Source organism: Platichthys flesus, chromosome 4, assembly GCF_949316205.1.
Source record: "Platichthys flesus chromosome 4, fPlaFle2.1, whole genome shotgun sequence".
Classification (NCBI taxonomy): Eukaryota; Metazoa; Chordata; class Actinopteri; order Pleuronectiformes; family Pleuronectidae; genus Platichthys; species Platichthys flesus.
Window position 1 is genome coordinate 27,224,149 of NC_084948.1, and position 17,000 is coordinate 27,241,148.

Here is a 17,000-nt window from a genome sequence, read left to right on the forward strand (position 1 = left end):
GAGATCTGAGACAATGATGCTTGGTGTTGGACACTAGGAGCGTTTCACTTGATGCGGCGCTCTGCACCTCAATTTTTGACTTCAAATTAATATAAGATATTTTAGCAGAGTTCATCAATTAAAATGACAGACACTTTAAGACATTTTAATACCAAATTTAATTGAATGTAAAACATTTTGAAACCATGACACCTGTCACAGTATGAAAGATATCAACGAAAGTCAGTAGGAAAGTTATGGCCGAGAATTATTTCCCATGTTAAATGAATTTATTGATATTATCACATAACTCTCTTTTTCTGACTCTACGATAAAAATAATATCATGAATTATTCATTAAACATAACGTAGATAACAATGGATAAATGGATGGATGGATGAACCTGATGAAAATGACACAAGCACCTCTGCAGCCTCCGGAATGACAAATAAGACGGTCGCCATCTTTCTGGAACAGTTAACTTACATATTGTGCATTAGTGATTATAACTGCATTAGGTGAAGCTGTTTGATATTAACCTGCAAACTGAGTTCATCTTATCAAGCTGATGCCACATTGGAAGACTTCTGTGTTTACTAGACAAGGAAAGTTCACATTTAAAGCTTCTGTCAATATAAAAGATAGGGATAGAAGAAACATTATAAAAAGTTACATGATTTAGAGACAGTAAACTCAAACAAAAGGAAAGGATCAAACAGACTAAACAGTAGAATACACATTCCACTCAGTAGCTGCTGAAGAAGATAAGATGAGAACCAATCAGAAGAAGACAATGTAAACAGGATATTAAGATCCGACCTGGGCCACACTGTGATGTGCTGAGCGTGTGGTGGAGCTGATACACAACGTGTCCTCGACTGAATCTAAGTCTGTGAGCTCACAGTCAACAGAAAGGCTTTTACTTTGAAACAGCTAAAGGAAGTGTTGCAAATATTTATGTTTGTACAGATAAGATATTGACTGTGTGGTGAAAGATGGTTTTGGCTGTGACCCACGAGGCTCACGTGCAGCAGACACCAGCCGGACGCTCCTCCACAACAGGCTGTACATAATATTGTAAACACGCGTTTATCGATATGAAGCTAAAACACAAAGTCCCATGTGATGGTGGACGTCCCACCTCCTGCTGGATGCATTTCATTAAAGTCAAAGTCCTTAAAAAAAGTAAACCTCTGTCACGTTGAGATGTAAACGTTTCTGAATCGGCGGCGTCACTTCGGTGGAACAGCCTGGGGTGCGTCACTTCGGTGGAACAGCCTCAGATGTCGGTGAGCACCGTGCTGGTCACTATGGCGACAGTGAGGGTACCGGGGAGGTCGTTGTCACGGCGATTGCCCTTGTCCTGCAGGTGGAGCGTCTGCTGGAAATCGCCCTGATCGGTCCGGAGGGTCACCTGACCCAGGAACGAGTCCATCAGCGCGTTGTGGTTGTAGAGCTGACAGAGACGGAAAGAGACTCATGTCAAACACACACAGGTACACACACGTCAAACACACACACACACACACACACACAGACCTCGATGCTGATTGGCTGGTTGGCCTTCTTCCTGTAGAACAGCCCCTTGGTGTTGAACACGGGGCTGCGTGTGTTCTTATGGACCGGAGAGCGAACCTTCTCTCCCTCACAGCGAATGATCACATAGGGGTCTGACTCTGGAGACACACACACACACACACACCTTTTTAATACAACATACACAAACGACTGTTAATATTTCTGGAAAAAGAGAGAATAAAGTTGAATGTACCTCCACCAGCGTCTTGTCCTGCGAGTCCGTTGGCCTGCAGCACGTGGACCTGTGTGACCAGAGAGGGATAACCACAGATCCCGGACCAGCAGGTCTGTGGGGGCACGTGTTGGGTCAACTCCCTGCAGCACAGACAGAGAGACAGAGGGTTGGAGCAGGTTAACTTTGATCCCCCCCCCCCCATCAGCCCTCTTGTCAAAGCTCCGCCCCTAAAACACATCAACGTGCACTGCTACAAGACGGCATGTGCTCCGGTACACGTTCATATCATAATTGTTATTTCACATTTCGATTCCAGCTTTGTACGTTTAATTACATTTACAGTTTTGTAGATTTACAATTTAAGTGTCTTCTTCTTTTTCCGTTTGATTGACATTATCCGTTTGTCTTTTATAAACTCACTCCTGCTGCAGAGGAACAAACAAAGGGGGCGTGGTCCTACTTGCAGTCTGCGGACACATCGGTGAAGACGCGGAGCAGGAAGTCTCCCTCCAGGCCGGGGTCAAAGGTCGTGGGTATGATGACGTAGCGTCCCTCCGTCAGCTCGAAGCGGAGGAACACAGACCTCGAGTTGATGTAGCTACTCCCACCGACCTTCTGCTGCGTGACGTGCATACGATACGTCCGGTTTAACTCCACCTGCACACGGAGACAACACGGACACAACACGGACACACAACCGCTGTTCACCGACTGACAATGAGAAGTTGTTTCTCTCTTTTGTGTTTCTTGGCAATAATCAGGATGCAAACAAGCGACAAGAGTAAATCTGACTTGAAGGCTGGACTCAAATTATATCTGTTAACATTTTTCTTTGTTTAAGTATAAATGAAAATCATATAATCACAAAGAGTCGCTCTTAAAAAGGAACTAATGGGAAAGTCACTTGACCCACATGCACACGCACACGCACTCAGCTGACCCTGTGAATGTCGAAGCCCATGGCCAGGTTCTCTCCTCGCCCCTCCCTCAGTCGGGCTCTGCGATCCTTCTGCTGCAGACAGATCAGAACCTCGTCCTCTGGCTTGTTCACGTCGAACACGTACTGCAACACAACACAGAGCAGAGCAACACACACTCAGTTCCTTCCTTCTTTCAACAACAATGACAACGCTCAACCTTTTGAGGAATTGTAAAGAAGCAGCTACCTGTGGGTTCTGGAGGAAGGAGCTCTTGTTGTTGATGCACCCCCCCGCTCGGTTGAGGAGGGGGTCGTCGTGGCGCCGCCAGGAGCCCCGCACCACAGCCTCCTCCCAGGTCTTGTGGAAACTCAGGTAGGACGTGTTGATGAGGCGACAGAGGATGAGGTCCGTGAAGTTATCAACAAAATCATCAAATGTCATCCTGGGGAAATGGAGAGAAAGAAAAATCTGGTTTATTTATCATCAGAGAAAAAAGAGGAATGATAAAAATGCTGAATAAGTTTCATTCAATTCAGGTTCCACATGCAGCCACCTCTGATTCACCACCAGAGGGCAGCGTTGCTCTAAACCTCACCAGAACTCGCCGTCATCCTGCACCGTGACGCCGATCTTCTCCCGCTCCCCCTTACTGACCCTCTGCCACTCCTCAGAGCTGCACACACACAGTCAGTCGTCTTTATTACCTCTGAAGGGAATCACTGAGTCGCTGAGATTTACAACAAGACGTCAACTGTACAGCAGAAACACGACTAGTGCCACAGAGGGGAAAATAACATTTAACCTAAATTCTGAAGACAAATAATCAGGAGCTGCAAATGTTAGAAACCACAGATTCTATCAACTGATTTGAAAATGATTCCTGCAGTTTGTGCAGAGGAAGTAAAAAGTTGCTTCCAACATGAAATCAAACCCTGAAATGAAATTCACCTCGAAATGTACAAGATGTTTCTGTGTTTAAAAAGCAACATCACTGAGCAACCTGAGGATCTCCACAGTAAAATGTCTGACACCAACATTTATCAACTCTGATCCTCCTCCTCCTCCTCCTCCTCCTCCTCCTCCTCCTCCTCCTCCTCCTCCTCCTCCTCCTCCTCCTCCTCCTCCTCACCTGTCGCTCCAGGGCCCGGTCCACTCCTTCTGGCCCCACGGGTTCCTCATGCGGATCATGGTGAGTTTGTCTGACCTGAAGAAGGCCAGAAGGCCGTGACCCAGCCTCACCCGGCGGACGTCTGTCACCGCGTAGGCGTGACCCTTCACCAGGCCGCAGGCCAGCCGGGCCTCCATGTCCGCCGCGCTGTCTGCCTGGAAGGACACAGCGGGTCAGTCAGTGTGAAGCAGAGAGGTTCACTCACCGGGCAGGAGGTGTTGCTCACCCGGATGGAGCAGCTGAGGAGGCCTCCTCTGTCGTGGACCTTCAGGACCCTCTCGAACAGCTCGTTGCGTTTCTCCTCATCGTCTTTGTAGCCGTTCTCTATCAAGTTGTGTGGCTCCGACACGCCGCCGGTGAAATCCACGAGGGCGTCGGCCGTGTTGCCCCCGTCCAGCGCCTCGTAGCATCCACACATCCTGGAAACACACAGGACTCAGTGCTACTTTCATACAGATGCTGCACAGATGTGTTGATGATTCATTTGTTCAAGAAGCATCAAATCAAAGATTAACATTCTACAAATTACAGTATCTGCAGCTCAAGTAAATGGGTGAATAATCCAGGTGTGACACAGTTATTAAAGTTAACAACCACAAGAGGACAGTCTCATATTCCAGTAAAGAACACAGGGGGATGTCAGGGACCAGCTGGAGGTGCTCACTTGGCGTAGGCCTTCTCCACCAGCGCGCTCCAGAACTCGTTGCTGTCGTTGGAGTGGCAGTACACCAGCTCCCCGCTGGCCGTGGGCAGCCGGTCGTCGACCACCACGTCCACCCACTCACCGAACCGCCAGAACTGGAAGTGGAAGATCCCAGCATACGACTCCGGCTTGTCTTTGTCCCACTCCTGGTCCTTCCAGCTCGGGATCACCTGAGAGACACAACAAGGACATGTGACTGGGGGAGGGACTGGGGAAGGAGCTGGGTGAGGAGCTGGGTGAGGGACTGGGTGAGGGACTGGGGCAGGAACTGGGGGAAGAACTGGGGGAGGAGCTGGGTGAGGGACTGGCGGAGGAACTGGGGGAGGAGCTGGGTGAGGAACTGGGTGACGGACTGGGGGAGGAACTGGGTGAGGAACTGGGTGAGGGACTGGAGGAGGAACTGGGTGAGGGACTGGGTGAGGAACTGGGTGAGGGACTGGAGGAGGAACTGGGTGAGGGACTGGAGGAGGAACTGGGTGAGGAACTGGGTGAGGAACTGGAGGAGGAACTGGGTGAGGAACTGGGTGACGGACTGGGGGAGGAACTGGGTGAGGGACTGGAGGAGGAACTGGGTGAGGGACTGGGTGAGGGACTGGAGGAGGAACTGGGTGAGGGACTGGGTGAGGAACTGGAGGAGGAACTGGAGGAGGAACTGGGTGAGGGACGGACGGATGATGTTTTGACATTTTCCACCAAGCATAGTAACCATCTCTCTTCAATCCTCGCCGCCCTTCACCGGCTGCCAGTTAAAGTTTTTGACTGATTTAAATATTATTTTAATAACTTTTAAAGCTCAGCTTGATCCGGCCCCCACTGACATCACAGAGCTACTAACTCCTTATGCTTCAAACGCTTTTTCATTTATGTTAATTGATCTTATTTCTGTTTTCTTCTGTGTTTGTTTCATTCACATGCGTTTTACAAAGCACGTTGTAATCATGTTTAGGGAAAGAGGAAACTGTTGAACACAATAAAAGAGAACAACTAATATTCAGTTACTATACATAAAAAGTATTAAAACAGACTTAAATTCACCATTTACATATAATCTGGTAAATAAAGAAGCATCACACAGCTTCTATTTGTTATTAAAGATTTGAAATACGTCAGGTTTTCCACTCTTCCCCTTAATTAACCTCCTGCGTTTATAATTAACTAAAGATTTCCAAAGTTTTTAACAAGGGAGCGTCATCCACCCACATCCTGCCCCCAGATCCCCACTGACACACACACACACACACACACACACACACACACACACACACACACACACACACACACACACACACACACACACACACACACACACACACACACACACACACACACACACACACACACACACACACACACACACACACACACACACACACACACACACACACACACACACACACACAGTGTCAGTGAAGTGAAGTGAAGTGAATGATATAAATAAATAAATGGTCCATTGAGCCAAGACCAGTCCAGCTCCCAGCAGCCCTCAGGAAACTCCCAGAGTTCCACTGGTTCGTCATCAGCTCGTCGGTTGCTAGGCGCCCTCACACATCACCCCCCATCCTTTGATCTTCAGGCGTTTCAACCGGCTCCACAGTTCACACCTCAGGCAATAAATCTAATATATTAATACTCTAAATGGTTTCACTGCAGATCAAATAACGTGCAGATTAAGAGTCACATTTGAAGAAGTGTGTGTGTGTGTGTGTGTGTGTGTGTGTTTGTGTTAAAAGACTGAGGGGCTGAGTACACAAAAAGACGAACAACTGATCTGACTGATCCAGTTTTCTCATTGATCCCCCCCCCCCCCCCCCCCCCCCCTCCCTTCTATTACTCATTTATTGTGGCACGCCAATCAATGTGTGCGACCCGAGGTTCCCCGGGGCAGGAGGGGGGGGCGGCAACAGTAAGGCACTGCCCGACTGTGATGGAAAGAGTTGGAGAGAGAGAGTTGGAGAGAGAGAGAGAGAGAGAGAGAGAGAGAGAGAGAGAGAGAGAGAGAGAGAGAGAGAGAGAGAGAGAGAGAGAGAGGTGGGGGTGAAAGCAGAAACTCTTGCAGAGCTCCATCCTCTCAGTCTCCTACAGACCGGCAGCCGAGCCACCTCCACACGACCCAGAACCAGAACCCAGGACCAGAACCTCAGAGTCCGACATGGCCGAGCCGCCCTCCGACACCGTGGGCCTGACGTTCAGAGAAGACACGGCTCTGACGAAGGTGAGACTCTGACTCTTCTCCTCTTCAGCAGCAGCACAGTGACTCCACAGGCTGTGAGCACTTAGTGTGTGAATCTGTGTGTGTGTGTGTGTGTGTGTGTGTGTGAGAGATTTTTGCATGCACAAAGATTGAACCTACTAAGTTTGTGGACGTTAGTAAAAATATAAACTAATAAAAATATAAACATAAAATGTTATACATGGGTATATTTAAATAATACACATATTACTTAAAAACGTAAACACAACAGAATATATATTAAATTTGTTTCCTCTGTAATTTTCAAAGTTCACTTTTTGCAGGAGGATGATTTTCAGGAACTTTGTCTGTTTTCACAGGAATTTATTGATTTATTGTCTCACTGGTTCAACACACTCTTCACCACGTGTGTTCTTAACGTGTTGATGTAACAGTCAACAGGTAGATGATCAGAGATCATTTCCCGGCTCCACAGATTCTCTGACTGGGATCAAGTGTAAATTTATACCTTTGCCATGAAGAGAAGTTTGGTTTACAGCTTCATTCATCACTCTACTGATTAATCTGTGGACTGGTTCCCAGATAAGATCATAAAGTCTTCAATAAAGGACTTCAGTAAAAACATCCTCTGGTCCAGGCTTTGTACTTTGAGCTCTGGAAATCATAAGAATAGCAGTGTGTATGTGTTTGTGTGTGCGTTTTGTGTAGTTCATGTTGGTTTGTAGTCGTGTGTTGCAGACGTGTGAATCTCTCTTCAGAACACTTTGGGGACCGAAGCTTCCAATCTGCATCGTGTGGATGTGTCTCACACGGAGCCTCTGACTGACTCTGTTCCCTCTCCTCCTGTCTCTGATCCTGTCTTTGATCCTGTCTTTGATCCTGTCTTCCTCCTGCAGATGATGCGTCTTCGCGTGTCCTCGCTGCAGCGCTCGGGGCAGAAGCGTCAGGATGGCGAGCGCCTGCTTCTTCCCCACGAAGCCGTGTATCGTCTGGACTTCAACATCCAGGGGCTGAACTTCTCCCGCTGGTGTTTCTCCCTCTCCGGCCACGGCCGTGTCACCATCACTGGTATTTCCCAGAACTGGACCCCCGACCTCACCCACCTGATGACCCGGCAGCTGCTGGAGCCCATCGGGACGTTCTGGCGAAACGCCGACGACCCCGAGGACTCGGCGATCAAGTGCCTGGAAGCGGACATGCAGGAGTTCTGTGAGAGGATCGCTGAGCTGGCCAAGGTCAGGAAGGTCATGTACTTCCTGTTTGCTTTCAAGGACGGAGCAGAGGCAGCGAACGTCAGCTGCTCGCTGGAGTTCACACCAGAAATATGACTTCTCTCTTTTCACCAGAACAAACCTGTAGCTGCAATATTGTGTTCAATGTGTGACCTTTAAGAAAAACACAGTCCAGCAGCAGAGAGAACCAATCGTTGACCGTCTCCCTCCAGCTCAGAGTTTTGAAATGTATAGTTTTCATAATATAAACATTTAGTAAAAGAACGAATCATCTATGAGAAGAAAATTAAGAAGTTTAACTGCACTTAATATGGAACTAATTCTCTATTCTCTTTGCTACTTGATGATCAATGTATCATAAATCATCAATATTCAAATATTTTAAATTCATATAGAAACATGAGAACTCATGAAACATTTCTATACACACTATTTAACGGTGATTTTGAAGCCTCGTTAATCAATTAACATTTTTTATGTATCACCATGAAATTATCTTGAAAACTAAATAAATATCTGTAAGAAACTAAGTAAAACATGTAAACAAATAATGCCTTTATTGATCAGCTGTTTACTGTGATAATAACATGAGTAACTTGTTGTTTTTCTTTGTTTTTTTTTGTATTTTAAGTAGAAATAAAACAATTGGCTGTGAATGGAAATATCAAATGTTCCCGTTGCATGACTTTCAGCCTGAGAGATCAATGGAGTCTATTAAATATCGACTGAAAGCCGTCTGCGTTCTCATTGGTTGGATTATTATCTGTGTCACTGGACAGAGGACGAGGGGACAAACCAGAGGACGAGTCACGTTTTAAAATAGAGTCAAAACCAAAACCCCTCCTCAAAGGGTTTTATGAAGATGTAAGGTCAGTATTGATGTGATGGAATATGAAGAAAGAGAAAATAGGTATTTTCTTCCTGTGTGGTTTGTCCCAGTCCCACCAGAGGCTCAGTTTCAGAACCAGTGTTTGTGTTTGGACCACCGACGGGTGTCAGGACAACCGGCTGCTCCTCAGAGGCAGCGACACCGAAAACAGACTTTCCTTCAGCTGATGGAAAACTGAGCTGCAGAGAAGACCTCCGGGACCGGAGAGCGGGAAGCAGCCAGGTGGAAAGAGAGAAGACAGAAAGCTCAGAAAGCAAAGAGGAAGCACAGCACGAGTCTCACACTCACTTCAACAGCTGCAGAAACATTAGGATTAACTCTGAATTATAATAATAATAATAATAATAATAATAATAATAACAGCTTCAGATTCTCATTAACCATTTCACTGCTACTTGACTCTACACTAAAGAAGTGTCGTCAGGCTTTTGTTTAATCCCAGATTAAAATCGACCTAAAGATAAGTCGCCACTAAACTTCATAACGTGACCAGATCTATTTCTGAAGTTATCTACACAGAACTGAGGATGTTCAGGTTCTTGTCCTTCACGGAGGAGGTCGATCCCAAACATCAGTCTGGAGTCAGCTGACGACACAGAGACACACATCTTAAACACCTGCAGGTCGACACAGGACAATTCGTTTTGTTATTATTTTGAATTTTGTGAGAAACAAATGCTTCTCATGGCAGCTGCTGGGTGAACTGGTGGAGCTTTAATTCCAACTGACAGAAAATCCATTGGCTTGATGACAGTGTTTTCATAGTCACTGGCGCCACCTAATGGATGAAATATGTCAGTGTTACACACAGATGTAAGTGCAGGTTCCTGGAGTTGCCTCCACCAACGGGCTTCAGGTTCCTTTCACTGTAATCTGCACAACCCTAACCACACTACACACTTATCTAAAGTCAACACACGCCCAGTCGCACACATCTGACTTCCACGTACTTGTCCACACCCATCAACACACACACACACCACTCAACACACACGTAGACTCTGTGTGCATGAAACCCGCACTACCGGCTGAGCCACACCTCACACGGCTCACAGGGTTGATCCCCAGCTCCTCCTGTCCACGTGACAAAGAGCTCTTAAGCTACGCACTGAACCAAGTGGCTCTGATAGTCAGACGTGGTGTCGTGCTGCCATCTCTCCGTGAGTGTGTGAGCTCATTGCTGGTCGACTTAAAGCACTTTGGATAAAGGTTCTGTATTCAAGTTGTTGGTTCACCACCCGCTCACATACACATCATTTAGCTACAGCCTGTTGGGACTGAAGAGAAGAGTCTGAAGTCTGAGAGTCAAGATCTGATCTGATGATGGACTCTGATCCATTGATTCCAAACCTGTGTGTGTGTGTGCGTGTGCGTGTGTGTGTCACCTTCTGCCACAGCGACTCTCTGAAGGCCAGGCTGGAGCAGGCGGCCACGAACCAGCAGTTTCCCAGCTGACCCTGGTGCAGGTCGTGGGCACTGATGCCGTCCACGAACAGATGGGGGTCGCTGCATAACTCCTGGAAGAGAAGGATAATTAGAATCAGTGTGAGGATTTAGAATCAGAGGCCTCTCAACCGGGCGGTGTTTATTTTTCTGATGAGTGATGACACTTTCAGAAACATCTTTAAACATCAGAGCCAAAGAAACAAAGAAAGAACTTTCAAATATCAAAAGATTTGTCTGAACTGAATCGATTACTGATCAAGTCCAGCTGATGAGAGGAGGAGAATTCATTCATGATATCATTCACTTTAGATTTGTGCTGTAAAGTGAATTTCTAGAGTTACGTCTGTGGTCGACCTGCAGCTGCTGCACAGGAGCCGTCCAGTGACCTGCAGCTGGAGGATGTGTTCCCACTGGGCAGCTGTGGGATGTGTTCCCACTGGGCAGCTGTGGGATGAGTTCCCACTGGGCAGCTGCCATGTGTGGATGAATGTGAGGGCGTAGCCAGATCCTCAGTCGGCCATTAGGAGGTAAACACCGGGTAAAGAAACTGAAAGTTCAGAGTCAAACAAACCACAGCGAGCAGGACGGCAGCCAAATGATGGAGCTGAGATAAACCAGAGACACACCCCCCACCAGAGACCAGGACGTGAACATGTGATACACTAAGCTCACTTCATATCATCTAGAGATTGTGTTGCTTCCTTTGTGCTAAACCTACAGCTTCATATTTATGTGTGTTATTAATCTTCTAATCTACCTGAAAGTATGTGAACACTGATACTGTTGACACCGTCCTTGATATTATCAAAGCATTAAATCTGTCAGGCTCCATAAACCAGTTTTAAGATATGAAGGCGTATAATTGATAGTTGGAGAAGTTTCAGTTGAAACCGACAGTAACAAGAAGAAAGAAACTATTCCAGAGTTCAGAGACAGAGGACAGAACACGTCTCTTCATCTTGAATCCAGTCCTCAGGATGTCGGGCAGCAGATCTGAGGAACTGAATGTTGTGTTTCCTGCTTTAAACTGACTGAAAATTAGAAGCCAACATTTAAAGTACATGTATTATATATATATATACACACAGTATATATATATATATATGTACCTAAACACATGTGTTCAACCACAACAGGTCCCGCCTGGGTGGTTCTCCTGCAGCAACTCCACACACACACACACACTCACACAAGAGAAATATAGTGTTTAAAGACAAAAGGTCAAAGGTCAGGTTATGTCGGACCGTGTTCAGTTCAATGAGAGACATTTAGAATGTAGCTGAAAACTAACTTAGAAACACAAAGTACCTGAAAATGTTTTATGAATTTCCCACGGGATTAATAAAGTATCCATCTATCTATCTATGTCCTCATTGTTTTGTCCTCTGTCAGACTTCTCTGTTGGGACATGGACACGGTGAGACTCCTCGGGGACGTTTCAGTTTGAACAGCATCAAAACACTTTACAGAGCTTTTACTGTCAATCATTGCTGATCTGAGAAGCTGAATAAATAAACAGGAAACCGAAAGCACTCAATGGTGTGATCGATCAGTTCTGAGAGGGGAGGTGAAGAGGGAGGGACTCCGTGTTTTACAACTTGTAAATTTGTAAAACTTGTAAATTTTTCAGACCAGTGTCCCCTCAGCCTTAGGACACAGGACTGAAGCAGACCCGTGTCCCCTCAGCCTCAGGACACAGGGACATGGTCTCATTCTGATCTGTCCAGTCCATTAAATCCTGTTTTAACTTCTTACTCCTGATCTCCAGGATCTGCCTGAAGTAGCTTGTGAAAACAAAGGAGGGTCAGAACAGAAGCTGTTCTTTCAATAAGTCAAATATTGAATGAACATGAAGGTAAATAAGTTTTGGATCAGACGTGTGGATGATTGTTGACGCTGGTGGGACTTGATCAGAATTCAGGCCGAATGTCACAGAGAGATAAAGACGACCGAGGAGGAGGTGAAACGTGACGCTCGCTAATTATGTTGTTGACCTGCAGATAATGATGCTACACAGTTAATACACAAACACACAATGATTAGTGGTTAAACAGGGACATCCAGCCTGAGTCACTGAGAGAGGCTGTAATACACAGTGTGTGTGTGTGTGTGTGTGTGTGTGTGTGTAGTGTAAACAGAAGCAGACACAAAGTGGAAAGCCATTAAGTGATTAAACTAAGAGCCTCATATTTCTCCATCCTCAGTGTAACGGCTGCACTGAGTCAAACACTGTGTCTCAGTTCAAACCAACTTGTTAAACAGAAACACACACGTCACGTCACATGATCACACTTCAGGGTCTTTATGAAATGTGTGATGCTGATCTGTTGGAGCTGAACCTTCATGTATCTGACTCCAGGAGATCTGGGCTGATGAAGTTTAAACTCCTTGGATGGATCTGACTTTAAAGCTTTTCTCAAACTCATTTTTATCTAAACAGTTGATATAAAACAAGCCCCTGGGATCCGAATCCCCAGGACCCGAATCCCCAGGACCCGAGTCCCCAGGACCCGAGCACCCAGGACCCCAGCCCCCAGGACCCGAGTCCCCAGGACCAGAGCACCCAGGACCAGAGCACCCAGGACCCGAGCCCCCAGGCCACTGAATCCTGTCCTCGAAATATGTGCTAGTTTTGCTAATATGACCCAGACCAGTTCCTCAATACTTCAAGATATACTCAGGGTTTAAAACCCAGGCTGTGAACGTGGAGGATCAGTGTGATCAGAGCTGCACAGCATCCTGTTTCTTTACCACTTCAGTTCAGACGCAGGCCCCAAACAGCAGGGAGTCTCTGTGGTGTTGGTTTCTGCTCTTCACAATCATCCCATCGTACAGAACACAGTTGAAGGGAGTTCAGTCCCATCGTCCTCGTTGTCCTGGTTCAACCAGACATGAGAATCAGCTGAGAGGGACACATGTTCTTCTTCCTTTTAAATATTATCTCAGATGTTAATTTAAAGAGCAAAGTCGAGCTCACAAAACGATTTCTGGAGATAAATTCCACAGATTCTTGACTCTTCAGTCCGTGTGACCCCTCCCCCTGTGGACACACACTCCCTCTGTCTCCTCACCACAAACTGCTTCCTGCTCCACCTCCTCTTTAAACCAGCTGATCTGCAGCTCTGCCTCCATCATGATGAGATATCACCACCTCTACTGGACCAGTTCTCACTTTACTGGACCAGTTCTGACTCTACTGGACCAGTTCTGACTCTACTGCACCAGTTCTCACTTTACTGGACCAGTTCTGACTCTACTGGACCAGTTCTGACTCTACTGGACCAGTTCTCACTTTACTGGACCAGTTCTCACTTTAAACTGTTCTTATTTTGCAGATTAGTCGATTAAACAGAGTTCAGCCCAAACCTCCAGGTCAGTGTTTACAAAGACAGAACATGATTTCCACACACAGAATTTAAAAACAGGTGACCGTCCTGCTTCCTGCTTCCTGCTCTGCTCTCACCTTGGGCCTCTTCCAGGTGACCTGGCCGATGCGGTTGCTCTGGTAGAACAGAGACTGGTCGGACGCAGGAAACAGAGGATCTTCAAACAGACGTCCATTCTGCTGGCACTGCCTCCTCAGAGCGGAGAAGGACTGGCCCTCGTACGGAACCACCATCACCCTGACACACACACACACACACACACACACAGACACACAGACACACACTTCATCAGAGCTCTGCTTCAAGCATCGTCATCACCTGAAGTAGCAGTTGTGTCGTTGTTTTACTAATTATTAATGAGATTTAGGAGATAATGATTCCGAAGTTCCTGTTTTCAAACCCTGATGTTTCACCCTTAGGTTTTAATGTCTGCAAACATAAAAACAGAAACATAAATCTGGCAGATTTACACGATCGAAGTGCTCATGTTAACAAATGTGGATTATTCCTCTTTAAATAAACGAAGATACTCGACTGTAATTCCATTAAAACAGATTATCCTGCATTTTTAACAGACAACATAGAAAGTAAACGTACAGCACATGTTTACGATGATGGACGACGGATCTTGTGTGGAACAAAAGAACATTTCTAGGATTTAAAGATGCTAAACTACAGTGTGCAGATTGAAACACAGTATTACAGGAAATGCACTGCTCATGTTCTTCAGACACTAAATATTTTAGTAAATGTAATGAACGAAAAACCAAAATACTCACAAGGACAAACTGTTAGTTTAGTTAAAAGTATTAAAAATTAGAAATTAAGTCTCGACTCAGCAAATGTGACAGAAAAGAGACACAAAGATTAAAAGGTTGTAAGTCGTCCTCTTGAAACAACTGTTTAAAGACTGTGTGTGTTTGCTTTCCAGGTGACAGAGTTTGTGTTTGTCCTCCGGTCACATGTGCGTTTGTTTGTATAGTCGCGGATTATTCTTTGTGTACATTCATATTCTAATCACCAGGTAAATAAAGAGCAGCGCTTCCATTTGAATCCAGAAAGATTCGTGTGTGTGATATTAATACAAATAATAATAATGGAGAAATTAGTTAAACACTTTTACATTTGATAAAGTTTGGTCCATTAATCCAGACGGAGTTTCTTCTGAGACCGTTTCTCTCATCTCAACTTTAACAAACTTTCTAAAACAGGAACTTTTAAAGTCCAAACAGCAGCTTCCTGTCGACCACATAAAGTGATGATAAACAATAAAGTGAGGACGGAGAGAACAGGAAGTGGTGGAGGCGTGAGTCCCCGGCTGAGGACTTGTTATATCTTAAAGGAACAGACGGAACAAAGCGTTTTACTCTGAAACAAAAACCTGTTCCTGGAGTTTGATCTGAATCTGGAGAATCAGAGGAAAGTTACTGTTGGTAGTGAATTTTAAAAACTCAAAGTGAAACGACCGTCGACTGGTTTTATTTCAACATTAACAACATGAAGCTCCTCAGCCTCCCAGTCCAGACCCTGGATGCTGGGAGGCTGAGGAGAAGCTAATGGAATCTTCATTAATTACATCAGCGTCACTTAGAGTAAACAGAGGAAACTGAACAGACACACACCAACGAGAGAAACACGTCTTTAGTTCAACAAAATAAATCATCGGCTCTGTTACAATAACTTAGAACATTCAGTTGCATGTGGATTTATTTAGTGATGAATGTTTAAAATACTTTATAAAAGCTCTAAGTTTCCCCACGATGCAACAACACTGAGGTGACTGGTGAGTTTTTACTGGTCACATGAGGTGAAACTGAATATTTCACATTCTTTGTTTGACTGTGACAGAAAGGATGTCGTCAGATTCTCCAGATCTGTTTTAAAATGTGGTTCAGTGAGTGTTTCCTCCAGAGGATTCTGTGAACTTATCATTCTCCCAGTGAAACCTACAGACAGTGAGATGACCTACAGACAGAGATCCGTCTGTGGAACAGGCAGCAGCAGATGAACACCATGTGTTCACGGGTGTGGTTTCATTTGGGCACCAACACACAAACCAGCCTGAAGAGCACGAGCAGCTCCAGACTCAGTTCAGGATTGAACAGGAAACTCACTTTGTTCAAGTCGCAAACATTTAAGACTTTTAATAGAAGAGCTTCGATCGTTTCTCAGCTGTGTGAAGTCACACCGGAAACTAATACACGTGCCTTCAAAATAAATGAATAAGAGTGCGTTGCCTTGGATGGAAAAGATCAGAACTGGAAGAGGAAGCAGCGGTTTTACGTTGTGATGCATCACGTGATCCACAGATTCTGACCGATGTGAGAACGTTTGTTTTATAGTAAATAAAGATTTAGATGTTTGGAGGTCCGTTACTTTAAACGAGCACTGTTTTATATAAATTACATCAACACGTGCAACCAAACAAAGCAGATACACAAACGCCAAATCACACATGAATAAATGGATGCTGCTGATTTAGAATTCTCTTTTTCACCCCCCATAGTTTCTCCACCTCATACACATCTGTATTTTATTTTGGAGACCATTTACCGGATATGTGCTTGTTGACGTTAATCAAAAGTAAGATTCAAATCTCATTTTTTATTGTTTCTGCAGATTTGTCACGTGATCGGATCTCAGCAGTTTGAAGTTTGAACTGATTCTTTCAACGTTTCTGATTCTGAAGGAAAATTAATCTCACGCTTACAAATGAAAACTGTTTCTTAACTGAGTCAAAGTTTCTAAAGTAAAAATAGAAAACTGATCTAATGAAACTTAATGAACTGAAGCAGTTTCCTGTTGATAAGAGTGAAGTTAAACATACACAGATATAATATATAATATTTACCTGAGAGGGAGTTCGGTTCGATGGCAGCTCCTCAATCACACACACACACACACAGACTAACACATACAAACACAATCACACAGTCACACTCAGCTTCCTGGGTGGTGATGCTCGGCGGTGTCCCGGTGTTTACCCGGTGTTGTCCCGGTGTCTCTCTGTCTCCGTGTCCCTCTGGGATGTTCAGATCTGTCCTCACGAACTAAACCATCTCCCGCACACACTCAGAGGAAACATCCGCGGGAGGAGCTCCGGCTCCGTGTGTGTGTGGGGGGGGGGGGGGGGGTTCTCCCACACCCCTTGAAGGCACCGCCGGATTGAATGATGCCTTCATGTGCAACACGGAAAAAGTGGAATTAACGATAAATGAACAAACCCGAATAATGTTGAAAAGTGTTAGCATTTACAATTTAGAGAATAAGGAAAAAAATAATGATTTAACTTCTCACCAAGAAATAAAGAATAACTTCAAACTTCAAAATGG

General features: G+C 45.3%; 2 protein-coding genes across 2 annotated transcripts; one reads left to right on the forward strand and one right to left on the reverse strand.

The window, feature by feature from the left end:
• Nucleotides 1-134: 134 nt before the first annotated feature.
• capn5a (calpain 5a) lies at nt 135-16,764 on the reverse strand. The gene is made up of 13 exons (XM_062385712.1): nt 16,520-16,764; nt 13,746-13,905; nt 10,222-10,353; nt 4,486-4,694; nt 4,048-4,240; nt 3,783-3,976; nt 3,249-3,326; nt 2,900-3,095; nt 2,674-2,796; nt 2,194-2,390; nt 1,752-1,873; nt 1,520-1,656; nt 135-1,436 (listed from the first exon to the last, which is right to left on the reverse strand). Exons 2-13 carry the CDS (start codon nt 13,899-13,901, stop codon nt 1,260-1,262), a joined length of 1,914 nt encoding a protein of 637 aa, XP_062241696.1. The 5' UTR covers nt 13,902-13,905; nt 16,520-16,764; the 3' UTR covers nt 135-1,259.
• On the forward strand, nt 6,564-8,062 carry ompa (olfactory marker protein a). Its single transcript, XM_062385713.1, has 2 exons — nt 6,564-6,736; nt 7,612-8,062. Exons 1-2 carry the CDS (start codon nt 6,674-6,676, stop codon nt 8,041-8,043), a joined length of 495 nt encoding a protein of 164 aa, XP_062241697.1. The 5' UTR covers nt 6,564-6,673; the 3' UTR covers nt 8,044-8,062.
• Nucleotides 16,765-17,000: the final 236 nt, after the last annotated feature.

What these genes read in the sequence shown, in the direction of transcription:
- ompa (XM_062385713.1), top strand. Translation starts at nt 6,674, where the DNA reads ATGGCCGAGCCGCCCTCCGACACCGTGGGCCTGACGTTCAGAGAAGAC. An exon ending in AAGACACGGCTCTGACGAAG is followed by an intron (nt 6,737 to 7,611) that starts GTGAGACTCTGA and finishes TTCCTCCTGCAG; the next exon opens with ATGATGCGTCTTCGCGTGTC.
- capn5a (XM_062385712.1), bottom strand. Translation starts at nt 13,901, where the DNA reads ATGGTGGTTCCGTACGAGGGCCAGTCCTTCTCCGCTCTGAGGAGGCAG. An exon ending in GAGAGTCGCTGTGGCAGAAG is followed by an intron (nt 4,695 to 10,221) that starts GTGACACACACA and finishes TGTGTCTCTCAG; the next exon opens with GTGATCCCGAGCTGGAAGGA. An exon ending in CAGGATGACGGCGAGTTCTG is followed by an intron (nt 3,096 to 3,248) that starts GTGAGGTTTAGA and finishes CCATTTCCCCAG; the next exon opens with GATGACATTTGATGATTTTG.